Source organism: Vitis riparia, chromosome 17 (genome assembly GCF_004353265.1).
Source record: "Vitis riparia cultivar Riparia Gloire de Montpellier isolate 1030 chromosome 17, EGFV_Vit.rip_1.0, whole genome shotgun sequence".
Classification (NCBI taxonomy): Eukaryota; Viridiplantae; Streptophyta; class Magnoliopsida; order Vitales; family Vitaceae; genus Vitis; species Vitis riparia.
Genome location: NC_048447.1, coordinates 8,868,920 through 8,895,094, shown reverse-complemented (window position 1 = coordinate 8,895,094; position 26,175 = coordinate 8,868,920). Strand labels below are relative to the sequence as shown.

The window sequence follows — 26,175 nt, the reverse complement described above, 5'->3', positions numbered from 1 at the left end:
TGTCGAGCCAAGAAATGCGAACGAAAGCCCTAAGGAGAAAACATGCCAAACTCATCAAGTGGAAAACACAAACTAAGGCGACAAGACAAAAGGTGATCCAACCGTACTCAAACTCATACCGATCTCCAAGCACTCTCAACTGGAGACTAAAAAAAAAAGAGGGAATACTGGATCCGAACTGTAACTAAAGAGGCTCTGAAGGCCCTCAGATGCACCCACGTGTAGGGAGGGAGTCCTAATCGAAAGATTTACAGCTCAACCTACGAGGTGAAGGTGGCTCTAAATGGATATGGGTGGACTTTAAAAATCCCTAGCAGAAGCGATCATACCCTCCGGCGGTATGCAGCCCTCTGCACGCCTCCGAAGAGACGGGGCGCTTCCATGCAAGGTGGTCATCACCTCCACACATGCACTACCTCGACATCCCAGGGGGTTTCCTATGGTGAAATCTCTCAAACTCTCAACGCTCAATAGTCAACTAGAGTGCACAGTGATGGTGTGGGTGCATCCGAAAACCCTATGAATCTAGAGCAGAAGAGGAAACACACTGGTCGCACAACTATCCATGAAACCTAGCTCGGGGCTATACAGGTCTTCAATGATCGGACTCCAATCAGCATCGATATGTAGGTCTCCTCCAGAATGCTCCCGTACATAGATATAGCCCCTCGCTAGACCCTACTCCTAATCTCTGGCTCAGTCAGAGAACAAGCACACAGAAGGCCTCACACTTGCAAAAGTGAGAACCGAAATGAAGGAAATGACCGATACCAAGAGAGTTGGAGGTAAGGGGATAGATGTGAGGCCCACATGGACAAACAACATGCAATCAAGCAAGATGAGGGCAGTCATGCAACACGCAATCAAGCAAATCTCAGATATATCATCATGTACACACAAGATAAGCGAGAACATGACAATCAAGACTGGTGATACAAACATCATGCTCAAAGATGATCAAAATAATATACAAACCAATGGATCAGCATGTCGAGCCGAGTGATATACAGTGGTGAGTGTATGCGTGTGAAGTGATCAGAACAAGCATGGCAAAATCAGAATCAATGTGCTAATCGATGCAATAAGATCAATCATCAATAATCCAACATGTCAATGTCTCAAACGAATATATCAATGAAACACAGAAGAAATCATGGCATCGGAATCCTCAATCAAGATAAATCAATCAACACAATCGACATGTCAAAGTCTCGAGTGGATATCAAACCCGAGCATGCATCAGATATCCTCAACGTGCAATCAAGAAATGAACATCCACTGATCGTCTAATCAAATGCCACGTCGGCTTCACTCTAAGTTCAAGCTTGACCCTCTAAATGATCCCCAGTGGAGTCGCCATTTTGTGGACCCCGCATTTCGGGCTCAATGCGTTTCCCACTCGAATGGCGAGCTCGATTTTTTATTTGAAAATTTTGATTTTTATTGATTATTTGAAAATGACTTGGAGTCGCCACTTATTTTTGTTTTATTTTTAAAGGGTAAACAAAATAAGAAAGAAAAACCCTAAGTGTGACTCCTTATTTTTGGAAAAGGTGGTCTGCGAAAAACCGGATCGGGTTCGGGGGTCAGGTTACTTATCGGGAAGGTACAGTAAAGACCATAGCACCCCTCTAAGTCCCTAAAGTCGGGTCTCTACTAATAAAATGAAGCTTACATGGCAGTCAATGTGGAAATCAATGAATACTCGAATCAATCATGCACGTATGAAAGTCGAAAAATGCATATGAATTAACCAGAGTGAGAGTGAGCGCGTACCTGGGCAACGAATCATCATGCGCTATCAAGGAAAAAGGTTAGTGCACAATAAATAGCATAACATAGCTCACATGTCACTAAATTGAGTGCAAAAATCATCAAAGGCACGCATGACACTTCACTCAAAATTCACTTTTATTTTAAAGAAAATTCATTTGATGTTGGGCCCCCACCAAAGCCCGTTTTATTTTTGAGTGAATTAATTTCGTAAATTCTATAATTAAGAATTACGAAAATTAATTCACACTTATTTTAAAACATTTAAAAATCATGAAGAATTCGAAAGTGGCTCGCCGAAAAGAAAATGGCGGCCAAATTTTATTGAAAAACGGATTTTTGGAACCTAAACGAAAAATGCTAAGGATGGGAAAATTTGAAAAGTTAAAGCTATTTGAAACTGGGATTTAGGAAATTTATTTTTAAAGTCAAAAGGAATGAATTAGGGAGGATGACACGTGGCCTTAAGTTGGCCATGCAAAAGATGGACGTTCAGTCCATGCATAAGTAGAAGAAGATGGGGTTAGAGACCTTTTCACAAAATTTGATGGAGGTCGCGCTGACCCCAAGTCTGCTACATACTGTTGGTTTGGTATCTCCTGATCCTTCTTAGGCACACCTCTTCTCTGTGTCAACACCTGGCCTCCTTCCTTTTTAGAAGGTCTGTCTTTTACTTGTTTCCTTGATCGGCGAAGGATCTCCAAAACTGATTCAGCTGATGCAATGTCCACGGACGAGCCAGGAATTCTCTTCTTGGTACCTTGAGACTCCCCTTTTGAGGTTGAAGATTGTATCTGTCTGAAAAGAGCAATTATCTCATCCTGATTAGATGACTTTGATGAATTACCATCAGATGACGGCGATGTCTTATTTTTATCCCTCTTTTTTGTTCTTCCTGAGATATGATTTTTTTGTGGGGAAGCCGTCCTCTCTTGTTTCCATCTGATTTTGTGCTTGAAATGGTTAATGGAATAAGGTCCCTTCGGGAGGCAAAGGGCGAACATCCATCTGCAATCTCTGTCGAATTCAACAAGCTGTCTAAGGCGGATGAATCCAGAGCAGGAAACTCTTTAACAGCAGCAGGAACAGCATGTCCAAGTTTCACAGCATCATCATGGCTTGGTGCCTCAATGTTAAGGGGAAGAACAGGATTGTGAAGGGAGAGACTGAACAACAGGGAAATAAGGGCCTCCTGTAGGATACAGCATCTCTTGCCACGATTGATCATGCTTTGGAATTGCACCAGATGAGACATTGCCCAATGGAGGTGATAAATTTTCTGATGCGCGTGGGGAGATTGAGGTTGATCAGGATATCCATCATTAAATGGATGAGGAAATTGACATCATCCGTCACCTCTGTTTCTCAGTCAGGATGCAGAACTCTTCCCCAATAAATCTGCAACTGCAATCACAGGTGCCCCACTACTGCCAGTTCCTCCACCTTCTTCTGCCTAGACCATGATATTGGTGTCTTTGTGAAAGGTTCAATTCCAGCATAATTAGGTGGTAATATCTCAACTATGTGGACATCATCTTTCAGTGCCTTTATGAAGTATTGCCAATCAAACGGATCCTTAACGTCACTGTCATCAACCCAATAGGATGTGCGATCAAGTGAAGGAAGAACCAGTGTTGCCTTCATGACCTTTGTAATGGCAACCATACCCAGCAAACTTCTTATCCAAGATCATCTGGGACAACTTCTTCTCCACATGATCTATAGGCAGCTCAAACAGCTCAGCAATATGGGCAATCTCAACCCTTGAGAAAGGCTCAATCAACGTGTACAGATTCCGCTCTAGCAATTGTTACAAAAGTAGCGGCCACAGTCCATTAATGCCATCATTGTCCCACGGGTCAACTTAGGACTTTGAGAATACTGAGAAGAATTATCGAAGGAAGAAAACTCACTATCCTTCTTTCTTGCATCATTGGAACCCAAAAGATCCTGTTTCTAACCTTGAAACTTGGGTCGGTCTTGGAGGTGGATGGCTAGAGCCAAACCCAGGAACTAATGGTGGAGGCCCTAGGATCTGTGTTCCCATTGTACTCTCATGACGGGGAGGCATCCAAGCAAAAGATCCCCTGTCCACTTGCATGCAGCTTCCAGCAGGATTACTAAACTCTGTCCATAAATGTGAGCTTCCAGTCTGATTAGAAGATTGCGATAGCAGCTGACTTGGAAGTGGTGGCTGTGCCAGAGCCTATTTGTGACGAATGCTGGTGTTGGAAAGCTGGCATTGATGGAAGTCTAGGATGCAGAGGCAAATGGTGGTTGCAGCGGCATATGTGGAAGGAATCAGCAGCTTGGATTTTATCAGGTTCATAAGGAGTATGAGCAACTTGGAGCTGAGTATGAGCTGACTTTAAGGAAGAGATGTTCATAAAAAATCTTGGATACCAGGGCTTCTAGTGCTTCCAAAGTCTGATTAGTGGCCTCTTCCATGGGTTGGGGGTGAACCTTCTGGCTGTTGCTATGGCAAGTCTTATCATTTTTGAGGAAATGAACCCTAGCAACACCATGATGGGCTCGGGTGTACTGGATTTTGAGGGCATTGATGTAGCAATCAGCAGCCAAATCTAATATCCCACAGTCAACGTACACACTGTCGGGACTGTTCAGAGTTCGACCTTTGCGAGACCTATTTGAGGGACACTTTAAGGCATCTTCAAGGAGTGAAATAACAGTTGATGAGCATGATGGATCTTGGCTAAAATCAGCCAATGCATGAGCTTTCAAAAATAAGGCCTCAAAAGACCTTTTAAGGCTAATAGACTCCTCTGCTTTCCGAAGCCCTTCCTCACAATGACCTGTATCATATAAGATCCCTCCCTCATATACTAGACATTCATGTTCATTAGATGCATGTTGACGGGCAAGCTATGGACTTCGCATGACTGCTTCTGGGTAGTTCAACCTCATGAGGAACAAAGGCTGTCTGAAAGTAAAGAACACCTTTTGCAGCATCAGATTTAAGCATCTGGTAGATAACAGAGAGGGACCCGATATCATCAACTGAAGACCATCGATCATACAACTGTAGCCAGCAATCTGCTGTTGTCTAACTCTCAACATGCACACGTACAGACATGCGAAGTTGGGAGGCTGTGACTCGCCCTTCAAACACTTTATAGTCTAGGGAGAGCGTAAGAATTATCTGAACATCACAAAGTGCCGCTTCATAATTCTCAACCGCCATATAGAAACAAAACCGGAGTTCCAAATATTCTAATGCTAACTTGAAACCTAGGACCCGATTGATTTCTGTAAGAGTAGCTTCCTCATTCTATCATACATTAAAGAGGAAATACCTCAGTGTTCCCATACCTGCTAGACATTTTCATTCCTTTCCCACCAGTCCACCACATCCAGGATCGTCATCTTCTTAGCACATGGGAACCTCCCAATCAAGGATGATTTCAAGGTGTCATTGACAAGGTTGAAGTTACTGAATTACTTGAACTCTGATTTATTCCTGTAATCTGTATCATCTCGCCTATGAGGGCGTGTATCCTTGCAGGGCTTAGCAGCTGAACCCAAACCCTCTCACTCACTCACAGCCCATGCATAGAACAAGATCCAAAAAAAAAACCGAGAAAGTAACCACAACAGAGAGGAAACCATGGAGGCAGAGCATGAAAGAAAATAGGTAAAAATATCTTCAAATGGGTCTTCACTTCACAGGTCATCAGTGAGCCCTCTGTTTAGGTGAGAAAGACTACCTCACATGCAACTATGTGTGTTTCCACAATAGAAGCAAGGCATCTTAAGGTTAAAAATGAAAAAAACATGAATGCGGGATTATATCTCAAGAAGCAGCCAGTGGCATTCATTATCCACCCCAAGCAAATAAATGAATATTCAAATATTAACAATAAACACAAGAGAGTGATAAACAACCAAAAACAATTAACAAGCCTGTAGCCTTCATACCTGAGAAGATCCCTTTCCAGCAAGACTAGCCTGACTCCAAGTTTCCTCCGAGACTGCTCACCTTCAAGCTGGTTTTCTTCCTTCCTCTGCTTGAATGTCTCCTTTCAAAAATATATCCCCTTCTTCAAGCTTCACCCTCAAAAATCCTTCAAACCAGCAAGCTCCCTTCTCTCAAAATATCTCTCACCCCCCCACAGCTAAACGAATACCTCCCCTCAAAACTCCCCCCAGGACCTCCTCTGTTCTTCCCCCTCTCCTCTCTGCAAAACACGTCCAAAAAAAGCCCTCCCTACTGCAGATACTCTCCTTTTTTCCATATCTCAAACGGCCAGGACCCAGACCAAGCAGCTGGCCCCCCGCTCCTCTAACCGTCTGCAGCTTTTTGCAGATTCTTTTGGACAGGTGTCGACCTCCAATTGGCCATCAAAAACACCACTCTGGTGCTCCAACAGCCAATCAGAGATTGACACGTGGCCACCCTAGATGGCCACACCTGTCAAAAATGGCTACACCAAAGCAAGCCCAGAATGGGGGTCTACACGCTCCTTTTCACATAATTCCAAAGAACGTAAGGTTGGGGTTGAATTTCAGGGTTTGAAGAACAGATCTCCATAGGTAAGATTCTAACCTCTAGTTTAATATTTAGATTCATTGGTTAATTTCAAACACATTAGATATCTTTTGGAAAACCCAAATATAGATTTGGGTTAGTTTTTTTTTTAATTTGTTTTAATATCAAAATAGGGAAACTTTAAGATTTTGATTTATTGTTGGAATTTGGAAGATCTTAAGTTTTTTTAAATGAAAAAAAAAATTCCTTGGAAGGTTTCGATTTTAGGCTAGGGTTAATTTTATTTAAAAAAAAAGAGTAAATAAATATATTGTTATTTGTGGCTGAAGGATTAGAAAATATTAAAAAATAAAAATAAAAAATAAATAAAGAGGAAGGAACGTGTGTGCACTGGAAGATAGAAAAATGGTGAGGAGAAAAAAAAAAAAGAACGCGTGTGCATTGAAGTTAGAAGAATGGTGGAAAAAAAAAAAGTTGCATGTGTGTGGGAATGAAAGATAGAGGAAGGAGAAAAATAATAATATTTATAATAATAAAAGATATGCATGTGGAGTGTGTGAGTGGGTGGATGAAAATAATAATATTATCAATAATAAGAAGCATGCATGTGGAGTGTGTGAGTGGGTAGATGATACGTACATATTTATATATATTACAATGGTAGTTGTGTTTGGAAAATATGAAAGTGGTAGAATAAACTATGTATAAATAAATAAGGTGAAATACAATTTAATTAAATTTATAGTATTATAATTAGATTAATGATAAATATTAAGTTAATAAGTAGCATAAAATTTAATTAGTGAAATAAATTGTAGTTTAACTAAATTATGTTGTGTCCCAAGAAATAAATTAAAAATAAAAATTAAGTTTTATATGAATTAGAAATTTATTAATTTTCTAAAATAGGAATAGATTAAATTATCTTTCATAATTAAAAACATTAATTTGAATACCTAAAATTTTAGGATTGTCAAACCTATAATTTTAGATAAATAGTAATGATTATTTATCTTATATTTTGTTAGGTGAAAAGTAGATTTTTAGGATTATTTTTCTCCAAAGTTTTTGAGAACTTCTTTTAAGGTAAGGGAAATTAATATAGTTGTTTTTTTTTTAGAAACAAATTTTATATACATCATTTGGAAACGTTTTGAGTTATTATTCGTTTTATGCATGGATATAATAGTTGACATTTACATTTCTTGGTGGGGAATGTAATTGATTTGGATCTTATCCTCTAGGGGTTTGGTTAGAGGTTACTAGTACTAGTAGTGTTTGGTTCCGTCCACTTTAAAGGAACAATTTGAGGCTAGCCACCTGTTTGAAAAGTCTCACCTAATTGGGCACCATTTAATGTTTGATAACCAGAGTAAATAAATAATTTGAATATTTTGATCGAATTTGATATGAAAATGCTTGAATTAGAAATGAAAGTGTACAATTAAAAGTTTTGAATGTATTGGCAAAACTGACTCAAAAGTTTATGAAAATAATTAGTTATAATATCTTTTATTTTGCAAGTGAACTTGAAATATTTGATCCATGGATTGCATTAATGTTCCTTATTGGGCTTTGAACTCATTCCCTTTGTTGATAATTTTTTTCAAGTACCCTTAGTTCGGGCGAGGAGTGATGGTTAGGTCGGGAAATGGTCATCATTAGGATTTTGCTTAGGATGTTATTTTTGGACATTGTTAGTTTATAAGTTTATGTTCATTTGGATTATTTGGTTTTTGAAAGCTATTTAGATATTGAGCTTTTAAATATTTTTTTATAATAGTTTGAAGTTGAGATTTTGATATTATGAAAATTTTGTTAGCACTTGCATTATTTGAGTTTGCAATCTATTGGATAATGGATTTTGGTTGATGAATGCTTAGTTTTAAAGTTGAGTTTTGAAGATTTTAGAATTTTGTTCTGCTACTCCGAACAGATATTCGGTATTAGCTACTTTCAAACCTTTTAAAGCCCTATTTGTAGGTGTCCAAAGGGTTTTGACATTATATTACAGCTCCATTGACATGGATGATCTGGCATGTCCAAAGTTTTTAACATGAAGTATCTGCTATGGGCCCAACACTCAATACATGGTGTAGTTAAATTTCTAGAAAGATTTTTAAGCCCCCTATAAATGGAAAGGAGGAATTGGTCCCAGAATGGTGTTGGGTAGAATTCTAGAATTTTTATTTGTTGGTATGAATAGGAGACAATTGTTTGATTGAATTGGCGCATATATAAATACGTACTTGGGAAAGAAAAGGTATGTTGTGGTCGAATTGGGGTGGCCTCCCCCAACCAACTCCCCCTCGTAAATGGTATAGAGGGTCTGTCCATTGTAAAGTATGATGAGGAGAGATGGATGATTCCTTGAATTCGGTCAGACAATATAGAATTTTATAATAAAATCATCATTTATTTTATATCATTTAAAATACAAATTAAATATATTATAATTTTAATATTAAATATATTAAATCAAATATCATAATATTATTATAAATTATTTAATATAATTTAATAATAAATATATATTTATAAAATTTATATTTTTTATCGAAACATTGTATATTATTATAAATATGATAAATTATATATATATATATCAATTTTTTTTATAAAAATAACTTTAAAATATTATTATTATTTATTATATTATTTTTTTAATATTTTTATGAGTTTGGATGAATTTTAAGTTTCTTCTTAAAATAAATTTTCATCCTTGGTTTTACCAACAAAAATCGCCCTACCTCTCGATGGCAAATGCCATTTCGCTTTTCCCACACGCAACCCGAAGGCGGTGCGTGTGCGGGAGGCTGTCATTCCATCGAACCAAACCCAAAATACAGACCAAATCATGCTTCAACGTCACCTTGTTGCTTGTTACTCCCCAAACTTTCACACATGACACAACTACTCAAGAAGATAACTCCCACGATTTCCAATAAATGCAGATTGATTTCCCATTTACAGTAAAGCCCAAATCCCACAACCAAAATGGTCAAAATCTTCCCTGGCGCCATCACCCACAAGCTCGGATCAAAACCAAAACCGTTTGGGAAATTGAATTTCGAATACCAACACTGTACAAAACAACATTGCTGAGATAACCGTCTTCTAAAGTAACGACTCTCACTCCCACACCTTTCCGTTCTCTGCGTGTCACTCTGTTTTCCCATCCACGTTTTCTCTAGACTTCTCTCCTCCCCATATTCCACCACCTGTTAAAACCAGCATTTCGTGCTTTTTGGGTGCTAGTTTGTTTGCAAGTATTTGCAGGAATGAGGCTTTATGCGTACGTGTTGGAGGGTAGGGACTTGTGTGTGGAGGACTCCTATGTGAAGCTTCAGCTGGGGAAGTTCAAGTCCAAGACTAGAGTGTTGAGGAGGAGCAGAAACCCGGTTTGGAATGAGGAGTTTGCGTTCAGGGTTCATGACATGGGTGGTGAGCTCATTCTCTCTGTACTTCACCATGATGATGACTCCGGATTCTTCAACTCCTCCAATGAATTAGTGGGTCGTGTTCGTATTCCTGTTTCGGCGGTGCTAGCAAAAGAGAATCAGACCTTGCCGCCCACTTGGTTTTCTCTTGAAAGGGGTAGAAGTGGGAAATTTATCAGCAAGGAATATGGTTAGTTTTTGTTTTTGTTTTTTATTTCTGTTATTTTTATTTTTTTATTTTTGGTGGTTATACTGTCTTCAACCTTGAGTGGAACAATTGCATTTGTTGTTGAATTAGGGGCATTTCCATGTTATTAGGGTTTATATAATTATGAAAAATTGGAGCCAATTCCATGCCTAATAACAAGAAAAAGGAATGACAATAAGCACTGTGACATTGTTCGGTTGAATTCTGAAAAGTGTGTTTGTATAATGTTTTTATACACTGGATTTAAATGCTGGATTTGTGGATACTGTATATAGTTGAATGAAATTTGTATTCTGTGAAGAAATTATGAATCATGGAATTCCCTTCCCCCCCTTCCCATGGAAATTCAGTTGGTTTCATTAGGTTTTGAGTAGGGTTTGGAACAACCCCATTTGGTTGCTAAGTCAATTTTCGTTTCTTTACATCGTTAAGCAGTGTGAATTGAGGCTGATGATTCGGAAAACTTGCCTATAGTGGTTCCATTATTGATTGCCGACTTCCCTCACATGAGGTTGTTTTAATTCATTTTCTGGAAAGAAAGTAGGCAACTGCTTTTGAATTGAGCTCTTTTAGCTTGGGTTTTCATTGTATTTTTCCTCAAACAAGGGGTCTTTTTAGGATCATCATTCTAGCTTTTTAGGGATTAATAAGGGTTCATTTTTAGCACCTTTCTTCCTTCCCCTTGTTAATTTCCAGAAAAATAAAGGAGTCTACTCTTAATAAACTTGATGTGAACAATGATAATTGAAAGTCATTACAAAAATATATAAAACAATACTCACCATCATTGGCAACCTTTGGCTCAGTTTCTCATTGAAAGCTGTCTCACAGCATTAGAGGCAGTACATACTTACTGATTTGTGCTTTGCTTCGGTGTTGTGATACTTTTCCATTCCATATTTATGAAATCTTGACCTACCCCAAGCAGGGAAAATTCTTCTTACTATTTCTCTGCATGGAAGAAGTCAAGACACTACTGCTGATCACCCCCAATATGCACATTCAAGGGTCAAAACTAGGGACTTGAAAGAATGGGAAGGACTAGTTGAATCTGAAGATATTGTCAGCTCCAAGACTTCAACCTGGAAGGTTCCAGAAGGGAAACAGTTGATGAAGGCTATTGCGAGCCGCTTAGAGAAGCTGCTCGGTAAGAATGAGGAAACCTCAAAAATGGATGACTCCTCAGAGGTATCCAGTATACCTTCTGATTATGAGGATTGCATCGAGGAACAACGACCCTCCTGTTGTAGCTTTGAAGAAGCTATTGAGTTGATGCAGTCTAGGAATGGAGAACAAGAAATGCCAGAGAACCTGCAGGGGGGCATTCTTCTTGATCAGACTTATATTGTGGCATCTAAAGTTCTTAATATGCTTCTCTTTGCACCCAATTCACAGTTCAGGCAAGATCTGGCAGAACTTCAGAGAACAACAAACATGAAAGAGGGGCCTTGGACTTGGAAATCAGGGGAGTTGTCATGTTTAACACGAGTTGTTAGCTATACACAAGCTGCAACGAAATTAGTCAAGGCTGTTGACGCCTTGGAGGAGCAAACATATATTAAAGCAGATGGTAGAGAATTTGCTGTCTTGGTAAATGTGGATACTCCAGATGTTCCATATGGAAATTCATTCAAGGTTAAGTTGCTTTACAAAATAATGCCTGGACCGGAGCTATCTTCAGGAGAAGAATCCTCTCATCTTGTAGTGTCCTGGGGTCTGAGCTTTTCCCAGAACACAATAATGAGAGGCATGATTGAAGGAGGAGCTCGGCAGGGATTGAAGGAGAGTTTTGACCAGTTTGCAAATCTGCTTGCTCAGAATTTTAAGACACTGGGTTCCATAGATTCATTAGACAAAGATCAGATGTTGGCAACTTTGCAAACAGAGCCACAGTCAGATTGGGAGTTGGCAACTGAGTACTTCTGGAATTTCACTGTAGTTTCTGCCTTTTTTATGGTCATTTATATCCTGGTGCACATTCTACTCTCTGTTCGTAGTGAACAACAAGGTTTGGAATTCAGTGGTCTTGATTTACCTGACAGTTTTGGGGAGCTTATCACTTGTGGAATTCTAGTCATTCAATTGGAGCGTGTTTATGCCATGATATTACATTTTGTGCAAGCTAGATTCCAAAGAGGTAACATGCTATACAACTTCAAATTTATATTCTCAATTTCTTTGAATCTGATTCAGCTTCATACTCTGAGTCACTTATTCCTGTAACCTTTTACCAGGATCTATTCTTATTGTCCATCTATTACAGGAAGTGATCATGGTGTCAAAGCCCAAGGTGATGGATGGGTGCTTACTGTTGCATTGATCGAGGGGATTAATTTAGCTTCCTTGGATTCAACTGGGTTGTCAGATCCCTATGTGGTTTTCACCTGCAATGGTAAAACAAGAACAAGCTCTGTCAAGCTTCAAACTCATGATCCTCAATGGAATGGTATGCCTTTCGTTTTGATTAGTGTTTTTTTGACATTCTTTTATTATCATCTCCCTATCCTTGGCTCACTGGATTAGTCTTGCAGAGATACTTGAGTTTGATGCTATGGAAGAGCCTCCTGCAGTGCTCGATGTGGAAGTTTTTGATTTTGATGGCCCATTTGATGAGGCAGCCTCACTTGGACATGCTGAAATCAATTTCCTAAGACATACTTCTACAGAACTGGCAGACATGTGGGTCTCCCTTGAAGGAAAGCTTGCTCAGTCATCACAGTCAAAGTTACACTTAAGAATTTTTTTGGACAATAACAATGGAGTTGAAACAATTAAAGAGTATTTAGCAAAGATGGAAAAGGAAGTTGGAAAGAAGGTAAATGAACAATTGTTTTTTTTTTTTCTGTTTTGTAGTAATCTATGTTGGAATTTGCAATCTTGATGGTGTATAGATATTTTTTGCGCTTTGATTTTATTCCTCAGAATAACATAAACCTAACTCCATTCTGGGTACTTTCCAGATAACCCTCCAGTCACCTCACAGGAATTCAACGTTTCTGGCACTGTTTGGATTGCCACCAGAAGAATTTCTTATCAATGACTTCACATGCTACCTGAAGCGAAAAGTGCCTTTGCAGGTGCTACTAATGGTTATGGCTATCATGTTAACATGAACTCTTAAAATTGGTCATTTTAGTAGTTTTTAATGTTGACTAAAGGATACAGTAAAGAATTCAACCTGCTAAATGAAGGCATTCATGTCCTCATTATAGCAACCCTTGAGGAAGACAAATACAATCATCTAAATGCTTGCAAAAACAAATGGCCCCAATTCTAAGTGGTCTGTAGACAGCAATGGCAGATTTTCATGCTATGTGCAAACACCTGAGTTAACATGTTTCATTTAAAATTATAAATAGTATTGATTACCTGATTTACTTTCTTATGTTCGAGTTTCCATGGTTTAAGGTTGTGATGGTTTTTTGGTGCAGGGTCGACTCTTTCTGTCTGCAAGAATTGTTGGGTTTTATGCCAACTTGTTTGGACACAAAACCAAATTTTTCTTTCTTTGGGAGGATATTGAAGATATTCAAGTTCATCCCCCATCCCTAGCATCTTTGGGTAGCCCTTCGCTGGTGATAATTCTGCGGAAAGGTCGAGGTCTTGATGCTAGGCATGGTGCAAAGTCTCAAGATGAAGAAGGAAGGCTGAAATTCTATTTTCAATCATTTGTGTCGTTCAATGTAGCCAGCAGGTAGCATTGTTGGATAATGTTTCACTTGGTACTCAAAAATGAATATGGTTTTCTTATTTCCATGTTATTTTTATTTATTGAAGGGTTCAACTAAAAGTGTTGTACTAACAGGACGATTATGGCCTTGTGGAGAACAAGAACATTGACCCCAGAGCAGAAAGCACAAATTGCAGACGAGCAGCAGGATGAAGATGGGAGTTCTCTTGTTCTTGAAGACCCTGGATCTGTTTTCAATGTTGAAGAGGCAAAGATGTCCAAAGTTTACTCTGCGGAACTCCCTATTGATGTAAGTGGCTTATTCTCTTCCCAATTGCTTCTCCATTGCTTTGTTTAGTCTTATGGGATATTTGTTTTGTGGAAATTCATCCTTTGGCTTATTTTCACCATAAAAAAAATTGCTGAGATAAACAGAGAAACACAAAAAGATGGGAGTAAATGTGCTTCTTCAAATTGCCATCCACAGCCACAGGTGAAGGTGGGCAGAGAGAGCTCCATTGTGGAGATTCATATGGTACAAGAACTATGCATCAAGATGCCATGAGCTGGGGTCCATATTAATCATAAGCCTGGATATACAGACTGGAGATTGATTTCAAACCTTAAAATACCTAATATGTTTCTACTTTAACTGAACTACTGAATTTGGCATTGGACACTCCTACACTGCCGCACTAAAGCTATTACTCCAACCCACCACATGAACTGATATCCACAAAAACATAAGAGAAAACAGAAGCTCTCTACCCCTAAGCTTTTTTCCTTCCCTCACCCCTCAACTCACAAAACTGAAAAAAGAAAAGAAGAGGCCTAGTTCCCACTAGGTACCTCACAGTTTGGTCTTTATCAACCAAAATCAATATGTACAGTCTTTGGGATAGGGTTCAAGGTGTTCCACACCCTCTTTTTTTTCTTTTTCTTTTTTTGTGCTTATCGGAAGGGACTTCTCCTTGATTCTGGTACTAGGTTCATTTTTATCTCAGGTGCATTTAGTATCATAATTTATTGTATCTGTTTTTTGGCATTGAATCTTTGCTGGCGATGGTGCAGATAAAATCACTGATGGAAATGTTTGATGGAGGAAACTTGGAGCACAAAATTATCGAAAAGTCAGGCTATCTAAATTACAAGGCTACTGGTTGGGAAACTGTAAAGCCTGACCTATATGAACGACATCTCTGTTTCAAATTCAACCGCCATGTCTCAATCTTTGGAGGGGAAGTTACCTGCACACAGCAAAAATCTCCTATTGGAAATGACAATGGTTGGATTCTGAATGAGGTTATGGCTCTACACGACATCCCATTTGGTGACCATTTCCGGGTAGGTGACCGCAACTTGGACATCCATTTGATTTCAGATTCCTTCTTTTACTGTTGGCAGTTGCAAATCTTCTTCTCTTCCATGCAGGTACATTTTAGGTACCAGATTGAGAACTTTGGCCTTGCTCCTGGTAAATGTAAATGCGATGTCCACATGGAGATACTGTGGCTGAAAAGCACGGTTTTCCAGCAGAGAATCACTAGAAACATAACCGAAAAGTTCACGCGTAGATTGAAGGAAATGATTGAACTGGTTGAGAGAGAGGCTCTACTGAATTGCCCACAAGATAGTTCCCCCTGAAGTAAAGTGCAGAGTGGTAGCAATTGGAAGATGCTCAACTACTTCTGGTTGATAGTGTTCAAAGTTCACAGCCATCAATGGGGTTCACATTTTTTACTCTCTGCCTCATTTTTTGTATTCTAATGTTACGTGAATGTGATCATAAAGCATTCCTTAGTTGTGATTTTTACACTCTAAACCCGAAATCCTGTTTCAGAAATGATATTATCAAGTCCTTAATCCAATAAAAAATTGTGAACTAGTAAATTTTAGCTAATGGAACATTTTTCCATGATAGTTACTTTATTTGATGTTGTATTAGGCTCGATGAACTTTTCATCCGGACTAGTGAGTTTGAACATTTCAACATTGGTTTGTTTGATTACATTATTCATAGCTAAATTTAAGGTGAGATATAAAAAATTAGCAAACTTGTATTTTATATTTAAAATTAGCTAAATTTTAAAATATTAATACATTTATACTTATGCATAAAATAAAAATTAAATATTATTGATTTTTAATTTTAATAATATATAATAATATATTTATGAGTTGAACCGTGGTTCAATCATCCATTCAACTAATGAATTATGAACTATTAACTTTTTATGTTCAATAATCGATCCGATTATAAAAATATTGATAAGTAATATATATAAATCAAAGTCAATTGGTTTTAAAATTAGGAGCTTCTATTTTTTTTAATTAATTTTAAATTTTACAATACTTATTCATTATTTAATGTATAAATTACATCGTTCCTCACATAATTTTTGAGAATTTCTTCGAAAATAAGGTGAGGAAATTTAATAATCTAAATACGTGTCACTGATAATAAAACATGGGAAAGTTTGTGTTTATACGGAAAATATATGGTTTTGGAAACCCATATAACTGAAATATGAGTTTTAGTTGGTAATAAGAAAAATATTATAGGATTCATGCACTATTTACTGTTTATATTTTAATTTCCGAAATTACCCTTAAAGTCTCCTGGCGGAAAATTTTTTTTCTTTCTCTCAGGGGTTAAGGGTCTCCCTACCGGAAATATTTTTTTTTTCTCTTGGGGGCGCACAGCAGATCCAAAAAACACGGGGAGCCAAAAAAAACAATTTTTTTGGTTTCCCTCGGGGTTTTGCATGAATTTTCTCGGAAAGCAAACGAGGATGAATTTTCCCGGAGAACGAACGGGGGGTGGGGCGGGGCGGCGGCAGAAAACGATTGCAGGGGGGGTGGGGGACGGCGGCGGCAGATCCAGAAAACACGGGAGCAAAAAAAAAAGCAATTTTTTTGGTTTGCAACCATCCCGGAAAACGAATGCCAGGGGGCGGAGGGTGGAGGCGGCGGCAGTTGAAAACACGGGAGCAGGCGGCGGCAGTTGAAAACACGGGAGCAGGCGGCGACGACAAATCCAGAGAACTCATGGAGACAAAAAATGCAATTTTTTTGGTTTGCCTTGGGGGTTTTTGTATGGATTTTCTCGGAAATCAAACGAGGGTGAAAAAGAATGCGGGGGGAGATCCAGAAAACACGGGAGCCAAAAAAAAAAGCAATTTTTTTGGTTTGCATGGTTCCCGGAAAATGAACGGGAGAGCGGCGGCAGATACTAAAACTCAGGGAGGGAAAAAAAAAAAGCAAAAAATAATAATAATAATATTTCGAGGGTAATTTCGGAAATCAAAATGTAAACAGTAAATAATAATCTATAATATTTTTTTTATTACTAGACAAAACCCATATTTGAGTTATATGGTTTCAAAAACCATATATTTTTCATATCGAAGCATATAAACATAACTTTCCGACTCTTTCACAAAACCCTAAAAATCCAAAAACCCTTCCGGTTTTGGATCGAGGGCATTTTTTTCCCTTCCCTTCCTCCTATACAAACCAGACTTTCTTCTGGAATAGAGGTGAAAGATGCAACACGACGAAGTGATATGGCAGGTCATCAGGCACAACCACTGCAGTTTCATGACCAAGTAAACTTTATCTTCCTTCGTACCCTTTGTTTCTGATTATATTTTCATTGAGTCAGTTGATTCAATGTGGTATTTTTTCGGTGTTGTGTTGCAGAATCACAACTGGGAACTTTTGCCGTAATCCCTATAACGTAACTGGGATTTGCAATCGCAGTTCCTGCCCTCTGGCCAATAGTCGCTACGCCACAATTCGAGACCATGATGGTACGTGTTTTCCCCCTTTTTTGTAAATATAATTCATAATTTATTTGGTTAAAAATTGAAGGTTTTGGATTAGGGCGGACTGTACATTGTAGATCAAGTTTAGCAGACTGCTTGAATAGTTTTATCAGTCATGTGATTTATGGATTGTTTCCTCTTTATTAAATTTACTTCTTTAGATCAAAGCTGTATGTGGCTGACTATGTTAATGATTGGTCTCTGGTTCTTGTGCAGGAGTGTTTTATCTATACATGAAAACCATTGAAAGAGCCCATATGCCAAACAAATTATGGGAACGGGTTAAATTGCCACGAAACTACGGAAAGGCTCTTGAGCTTATTGACAAGCATCTAGTATTCTACTTCTCCTTGCAATTTCATAGGGTTTTTGTTTACTCTTTATCGAAGTTTTTGGAGGACACCGATTGCTTAATCTATATTTGGTTTTAACAGATGTTTTGGCCGAAGTTGCTTGTTCACAAAACAAAGCAGCGTCTCACTAAAATGACTCAGATGCGAATTCGCATGAGGAAGCTTGCATTGAAAACAAGGTCCATGTCTTCTCTTTTCAGTAACTCCTTTTGATATGTTTTACGTGAGATAATCATCACGATTTTCAACATTAGAGAAAATTGATTCTGTTGATAGCTAATATGGAACAGTTTATTAATTTTGAGTTGGTTTGCTTATTTATCTTTCTTTTTTTTTTTACCCTATGGCTAAATTTTGAAAATTGATTCATGATAAGTGAAGTACTCTAACAGTTTTTATGGAAATTTAAGTCATGAAGAGTGCTCCATAGAGGATTAGATATTAGGGAGAGTAAGCCCGTGTGTTAATAACCTATTTCATTCAACATTACACTAGTGGTTAAAGAACAAGCATTCTAAGGTTCAAGCCGGAAGGATGGAAAATGGATGTTATGGACAAAGAGATGCTATGATTAAGATATTTAATTAGAAAAGGTATCCAGTAGAAGTGAATCGTTGGTAAATATTTGCTCAAATGTGGGTAATTCAAAACTATGTTATTCAAAATTGTTATAATAAAATCATACACCGGCATGGTGTTACTCCATTACTAAATGGCAGCCATAACTGAGATGGAGTTTAAAAAACATCACGGTTAGAAAAATCATAACTAAGATGGAGTTTGAAAAACATTATGCTTAAGAAAAAAATGAAGTAATATGGTTATAAGGGAGAGGTTGGGTCATCGGTTTCTTCTTTAGGTTTATTTTACTTGAAAGCAGAGTTGCTGGTGACTTGCTGGAGTTTTAAGGTTATGTTATCGAGTGGTGCATGATTTTGCTTTCATTTTCATTTTTTTTCTTGATTGGTTTAACTGTTTATACATGCTGCTGTTCCGCATTGTGAGGATGAGTAAGTTTATTTCTGCACTTTGATTTGGCGTTGAATGTCATTGAACAGGGAGAAGATAATGACCACACCTAGGAAAGAGAAGAAGAGAGAGGCTAGAAGAGAGGAAAAGGCCGAAAAAGCTGCGGTTTTGGACAAGGTTATCATTCTTTGCTTGAGATAGATAGATATATATATATATATATATATATATATATATATATGTATGTATGTATGTATGTATGTATAAAGAATACTCACTAATACTTTTGCAGAGCATTGAGAAAGAATTGCTGGAACGTCTTAAGCGTGGAGTTTATGGTGACATATACAACTATCCTGTTAAAGAATATAATAAAGTTCTTGATATGGAAGGACTACAAGCTGCTAGTGAAGATGAAGAAGAGGAGGTAAAGTGGTTTAGGCTTATATATATATATATATATATCAAAACAATTTTTTTTTCTTTCTTCTATACTGAAGATCTACTATTGAAAGCAGGAGCCTGAAATTGAATATGTTGAAGGCTATGAAGAACTTGAAGAAGAAGATGATATTGAAGATTTTGGTGGCCCTGAGATTGATGAGTCTCTCAAGGATGAAGATCTCGGTAAATCCAATTTTATGTTTTCCTGTGCATTTGATGTTATAATGAAAATGCATAATCATCCTATATCTCCCCATAAATGCATGCAAATGATCACAGATACCTACATTTCATGACCAACCAGTGCAAATGATTTGTGTTGCATAAAAAGAAGTTGCAAAAGGTAATAATCTTAGAAAAAGAAGTGCAATAATGAAGTGGTGAAGAAAAAGTTGGAATAAAAAGGGAAAGAGTTGCAAAAAGTAGACATTTACATCCTCTTTATGCTGTCCTTGTCAATAACTAAACTGTTGATTCAATATAGCATGTCCTATGATAGGTGAATATCTGAAATTTAATCCACTTCTACCCATGACCACCCTTGGTACGTGACAACGCATCACTTCGATGCCAATGTGTAAGTTTGCATATAATAGGACAATATATGCTAGCCTGGCTCAAATACTTAAAAAGTAATATTGCAGATGATGATATGGGTGAAGATGATGAGGAGATGGATTTAATTGACCGAAAGAGAGTGAGAAGAGGATCTGGGTCAGCTCATGGAAAGCTTGACAAAGATGAACGAGGCGCAAATTTGAAAAAGAGACCGAGGGTACTTGTTGAGGTAAATATCTGTTTCGAATTATGCAAGTATGGTAACTTAAGATATGTAACCAGTCAACCCTGACGATGTTTCTTCCTTTTTAGAGTATGATTCTGATAATTTGTTTTTGTTTTTTTTGAAAATATTCTTAAGCAAGAGACCCGTATGCAATTTTAGTTCTCAGAAAATTTGAGGAAAAGAAAATAAAGAGGAAAAGTAGAAGCAAAATAAAAAATAAATTTAAAATCAATAAATTATTTTTATATATTATTTCAAATTCATTTATCCTATTTTAACATTTCTATAAAAAAATTAAGTAATTTGAAAATGCATAAGTTTCTAACTAATTTTCGTTATCTTTGACTTTCTTTACGATTTTCTATGGTAAAATCAAACATAAGAAAAGTATTTTTTCTCTTTAAAACTTTTCTGAAACCAAACAAGCAAGAGTGGTATGAAGTTGGACCATGTGAAGTGGTAGTATTATTGCCATCCATTACTCTAATTCAGATTGCTAGAGATCTCTGAGTCACTGAGCATCCAAATTCCCAGTGGTGTGAAATGATGATGGTCCTTGAATTTTACTACTTCGTTGTGTGATTAGTTTGATCACTTGAGTGTTGTCCAGCTAATTGAAGTCGAATAGTAAAAATAATGGGTTTTATTTTATTTTTTGAATATTTTCATCAGGTTGAACATGAAGGAACTGATGAAAGACAGAAGGCAATCCAATGAAGGAGCTTGTGATTTGGATCTTCAATCCACTTACAGCATGACAACAATTATCCTCATCAGTCATCACAGATCGATGAACCTTACCAAGGAGGGGGAAACAGCCAGAGAAAGAAAGAGTTTTGGATGCCTGTGACTAATATTAGTCCCAAGCTCGATTTTGTTAGGGGGTAATCATGAAAATGGTGATTGTATAACAATATGGAGTTGAAAATTATTATCTGAGGCCATTCAGTGTTGTGTGCTGTGATTCAATTCAGGAGTCTTCTGTTCTCGAAACAGTTTTTAAAAATTATTCTTAAATGTTTTATACAATAAAAGTCTATGGAATATTCGAAATGATTAAAAAAATGTTTTTGATGGTGCCATGTTTTCTAGATTTGCAAATAAAAAAATTGTTTTTTATTTTATGATGTTAAAATATGTTTTGAGGAGAGATGAGGTGGGTGGTGAAACACTAATAAATGGAATGGTGGGTGATGGGTCTAATTATATTACAATTGAATTTGCAAAAGATAGGGTTGACTCGATGTGATAATTATTGAAAAATGTCATTTATCTTTAAATAATTTTACTATTAAATATGTTTTCTATATTACCTATAAATAATTTTGAGATTATCAATAATATGCCCCATACATGATGATTAGGTAACAGTGCATATTTTATGTCCAAAAAAATTGTTTTTCACAACTATCAATGGGCTGTATAATAAAGTTTTACATGATAAAAATAATTTTATTATTTACTTGAATGGACTTGGAAATGATAAGTGTCATTGAAAGTTAGAATTTTCATAAAAATAATCTAATAATCTGTACATTATTAATCTAGTTTATTATTTTGTATTAATTATAAATTATTTTATATTATCACATCAATATGCTACATTCAATAAATTTGTCATTTTTTTTACTCCTTTAGTAATGGGGTTGAATGAAAAAGAAAAAATATATATATATATATATATATATATAAAATAAATTATATTATTTGAAATACACTTTTTTTTTTCAAAAAAATTGCAATTTTTTAGAGGATCTGGTAAAAAATAATAATTTTCAATATCTCATAAATAAAAACTACATCTTAAGATTATCATGTCGTTTTATATATATAACATATAATTAAAAACTTTGTTAACCTAATAAAATGAATAATTATTTTTTAGGAGCACTCATCAATAATATATAAATATTCAATTGAATAACATAGAACTATTTAATGAAATAACAGACAACTATTTGGTTGGGTAATATAACACGAGAAAAAATAAAACAAAAATAAATTAAATTATGTTGTAATATATTTTAACGTTAGTGTATTTGTATTATAAGTATAATGCATTTATGTCGTATTTATATTTCATTATAAAAGTAATTATTCTAAAAATGTTTATTCACACCTTATTGGTATTAACACATCATTATCGGTATATTAAAACCATTCACATAGTGCATTGAAATTGTTTAATAATTTATGTATATATAAAAAGAAAAAAGCTACGAGTCTTGTGAATTCAAATTAGTATTTCATTTATTTTTAGAAATGACTCATTATATAAGTATGTTATGAAATAGCTATGATCATACAAAGCTATCACTTTTATAAATAAAATAAAAAATTCAAAATTTTCCCAATTAGGTTTTATTGTAATTTATTGTAATGTATGTGTATTTATATTGTAATTATAACATATATTTTTCGTACCTATATGTGGACCCGCGTTTTTCACGTGCGTCCCAACTCAAATGGCGAGACTCGCTTTTCATTTATTTGTAAAAAATTGATTTTTAGAAAAAGACTTGACCACTTATTTTAATTTTTTTCAAAGAGAAAACAAAATAAGAAAAGAAACCCTATGTGACTCCTTATTTGGAAAAGATATGTCTGCACAAACAAAATCTGAATCCGGGGGTCAGGTTACCTATTGGGAAAGTACGATGATGAGTCGTAGCACCCTTCTAAATCCCTATACGTACGATCTCTACTAAACAAATTAAGGGAATAGTGACAATTAATTAATTAATTATGGATACCAAGAAAAATAATCATGCAAAAAAATATATACAAGTCATGGTGAAAATCAATATACACAAAAATAATGATGAAATCTAATTACAAGAATACACAAAATAAAAAACAAGATAATTATGCAAAATGATTTATTAAACTAAATAAAAAAAATATTAAAAAAAAATAGTTTTCAAGAAATTTCAAAGGATTTTATTAAAAATGATTTTGAATGAGTGATTTCAATTTATTTATTTTAAAAAAAAGTCAATTTATTTTTTCAATTTAGTTGTATTCAATTTTCAAAAAAGTTATTTACACTTATTATATCAAAAGAATTTATTACAAAATTTTAATTTGACAATAAAAAATTATTTTTACTTACTTTTACATAAATGAATGAATTTTTACAATTTTATTAAAAAAAAAAAAGTATTTCGATTTATTTTCATTTAAGAAAAGTGACTAATATGAATTATTAAAAAAAATATAACTTTATGTGCAAAAGAGTTTTTAATTAAAAATTAATTTTTGGGACAACTTTATTTACAAAATAATTTTTGGACAATTTTTATCAAACAGAGAAACTTTATTTACAAAATAAAAATTTTTGGACAATTATTATTAAAAACAAATTTTCAAATTCTTTTAAAGACAATTTTTTTTTGGATTTTTCTAAAAGAATTTTTCTATTTTTTATTAATAAAAAATTATTTTATTAAGAAGAATATTTTAAAATTATTATTTTATTAAAACATATTTACTCAATTATTCATATTATTTAAAAAAAAAATTTATTTGTTTGATATTTAATTTCGTACACACTCAATAAATATATACAAACAAATATTTACAGAAACCAATAAAAATAAAATCAAATAGTAGTGAGAAATAAAACGTATACTCAAACAAGCTTACAACAAGTTCAATCCTTTATTTACAACTTTTCGAGTTTCACTTTCTTCTGTGAAATTCCATACTCCACGTGTCATAAATCCGTACTCAGCCAACGAAATTGTAGAATGAACCCTTGCAAAAACAAAAATAGTATAAATGTAAATCTCCAAAGATGTACAAAATCTCAAACAAATATTTAAACTCAAATTCAAATTTCAAATTAGTCCGATAAATTTCGTCAATCAAGATGGACTCAAATTAACAAATATAACCCAATAAAAATATCTCACATGTCATACGCCCTAATCCAAACTTTCCAAGTTAATCACCAAAATACAACACAATTAGCCTTGCCCAAAATATTACAAAACAAAATAAATTAGGCCTAAATTTAATATCTCATAATCCAAAATAAACGAGCCAAAATCAATAAAATTGAAGTTCACAAACATGCCCACAATCCAAACCAATTACTATGCATACCAAAATAAAAAAATAAAGATAAAAAAATGAAAACAAAATAAAGTAAAAAGGAAATTTACTAATTTTTTTTTTAAGAACTATGGATGGTCGGATTGTTAGCTGGCAATGGCGGGAGTGGTTGGCCAACGGTGGGCGGCGGTGGCTAGTGGTGGTCGGCAATGGCGGTGAGGGTGGTGGATGGAGAGAGAATGGATATGGTGAGAGGAGAGTAGAAAATAATAATAGTAAAATAAAAAGAAATGAAAGAAAAGAAAATAAAAAGGAATCAAAAGAAGGGTGTTTGGATAGAGAGTAAGGGAGGGAAAATGAGGGAAATAAAGAAATGGGGGCTAGCCACTAGCGGTGTGTCGGCAGGTAGAAGAGAAAGGGGTGAAAAAAAAAATCTGCTCAACCCTATGGGAAGAAAAAAAATGAAAAAGAAAAAGAAAAGCTGAGAGAAGTGAGAAAAGAAAGAAAAAAGAAAAGGAAGAAAAGAAAAAGAAAAAAAAAATATACAAAATAATAAAAACTAATAATTAAATAGTGAATGGACAAAAAAATTCATATGTAATCGAGATTTAATTTTAAGAGTAAAATTGTGCTAAAAATTATGCTAAAAATTAATATAAAAATAAAATTGGGATAAATTTTAGGGTATACACTATATTTTATTATAAAAGTAATAATCTTAGAGATCACTTTTTATATCATATTAATATTCAATATATCATATATATTAACATCATCCACTCAAGGAGGAAAAAAAAAACACTATAGAAAAGAAAAAAATATAGGAAAATCATATAATTTTTAAAAAATTGTTTTATTATAAAAGACAAAAAAGATTAAGCATTCTGTATCATTTTCTCATTCTTTTTAGACCAACCAAATGAAAATTTAAATAGTCTATATTTCTTGAATTTAATACAAAAACATAATTTATCAATTTAAAATTAAATCTATATATATATGTGAAAAAAATCATCATTTTTATTATATAATTATGAAACTTGTTTTTTTTCTTAATAAAATTAAAAATTAGAATACAAAAATGAAAAAGAAAAGAAAAGAAAAGAAAAGAAAACACATTAATTTTTATTTTAAAAATATTTTTAGAAGTACTTTTGTTTTAAATAGTAAATATAAATAATAAATTATACTATATGTGGACCCCGCATTTCGGCTCATGCGTTTCCCACTCGATGGTGAGCTCGATTTTAATTTGAAAAATGATTTTTATTGATTAAGAAAATGACTTGGAGTCGCCACTTATTTTTGTTTTATTTTTAAAAGGGTAAACAAAATAAGAAAGAAAAACCCTAAGTGTGACTCCTGGTTTTGGAAAAGGTAATCTACGAAATACCAGATCGGGTTCGGGGGTCAGGTTACTTATCGGGAAGGTACGGTAAGGACCGTAGCACCCTTCTAAGTCCCTAAAGTCGGGTCTCTACTAGTAAAACGAAACAGTCATGGCAATTGATGAGGGAATTAATGAATACTCAGAATGATCATGCACGTGTGAGAATCTAAACATGCGTACAGAAAATGACCCGAGCGGGTGTGGATGCGTACCTGGGCTGTGATCTATAAAGCGCTATCAAGAAGTGAGGTTAGCGCACAATTAAAGAATAACTTCGAGCATGTCATAGTGCAGAATAAATCAATCATGTATCATAATCAAATCGATCTATCTGTCAATCAATTGATCAATCACATATGTGGGGCCCCCACCAAAACCCGTTTATTTTGCATGAATTAATATCACCGATTCTATTATTCCAGAATTATGAAAAGTTCATTCATGCTTGTTAAAGTCAAGAGGAGCAAAAGATTGTTTGAAAGCTAGAGTGGAATTAAAACTATTCGGGAGAAAATTAGATTTTTGAAATTTATTTGGAAATTAGAGTCTCGAAAATTATTTGAAGATTGGAGTCTTGAAAATTAAATTTAAGAATTGAAATTTCAGATATTAGATTTGAAAGAAATTAGAATTTTGGAAATCGGAAATTAGGTTCAGAAATTGGAATTTTGAAGAATTGTTTAAAATGGAATTTCAAAATAAATAACTAAAATAATAATAATTAAATAGATTAATGAGAATATTGGAATTTTCA

The 26,175-nt window shown here is 35.1% G+C and overlaps 2 protein-coding genes and 1 pseudogene across 2 annotated transcripts; 2 read left to right on the top strand and 1 right to left on the bottom strand.

Moving 5' to 3' along the window:
- Window positions 1-3,183: 3,183 nt before the first annotated feature.
- On the bottom strand, window positions 3,184-5,267 carry LOC117904066 (annotated as a pseudogene).
- Window positions 5,268-9,082: 3,815 nt separating this feature from the next.
- On the top strand, window positions 9,083-15,493 carry LOC117903998 (C2 and GRAM domain-containing protein At5g50170). The gene is made up of 9 exons (XM_034816530.1): window positions 9,083-9,910; window positions 10,857-12,065; window positions 12,192-12,374; window positions 12,460-12,743; window positions 12,889-13,005; window positions 13,360-13,622; window positions 13,734-13,908; window positions 14,670-14,942; window positions 15,030-15,493. The coding sequence occupies exons 1-9, from the start codon at window positions 9,562-9,564 to the stop codon at window positions 15,240-15,242; spliced, it is 3,066 nt and encodes a 1,021-aa protein (XP_034672421.1). The 5' UTR covers window positions 9,083-9,561; the 3' UTR covers window positions 15,243-15,493.
- Window positions 15,494-17,003: 1,510 nt separating this feature from the next.
- Window positions 17,004-20,968, top strand: LOC117905233 (protein MAK16 homolog A-like). Its single transcript, XM_034818184.1, has 9 exons — window positions 17,004-17,206; window positions 17,301-17,410; window positions 17,642-17,760; window positions 17,860-17,957; window positions 18,837-18,924; window positions 19,040-19,174; window positions 19,266-19,374; window positions 19,836-19,978; window positions 20,648-20,968. Exons 1-9 carry the CDS (start codon window positions 17,145-17,147, stop codon window positions 20,690-20,692), a joined length of 909 nt encoding a protein of 302 aa, XP_034674075.1. The 5' UTR covers window positions 17,004-17,144; the 3' UTR covers window positions 20,693-20,968.
- The last annotated feature ends 5,207 nt before the right edge of the window (window positions 20,969-26,175 follow it).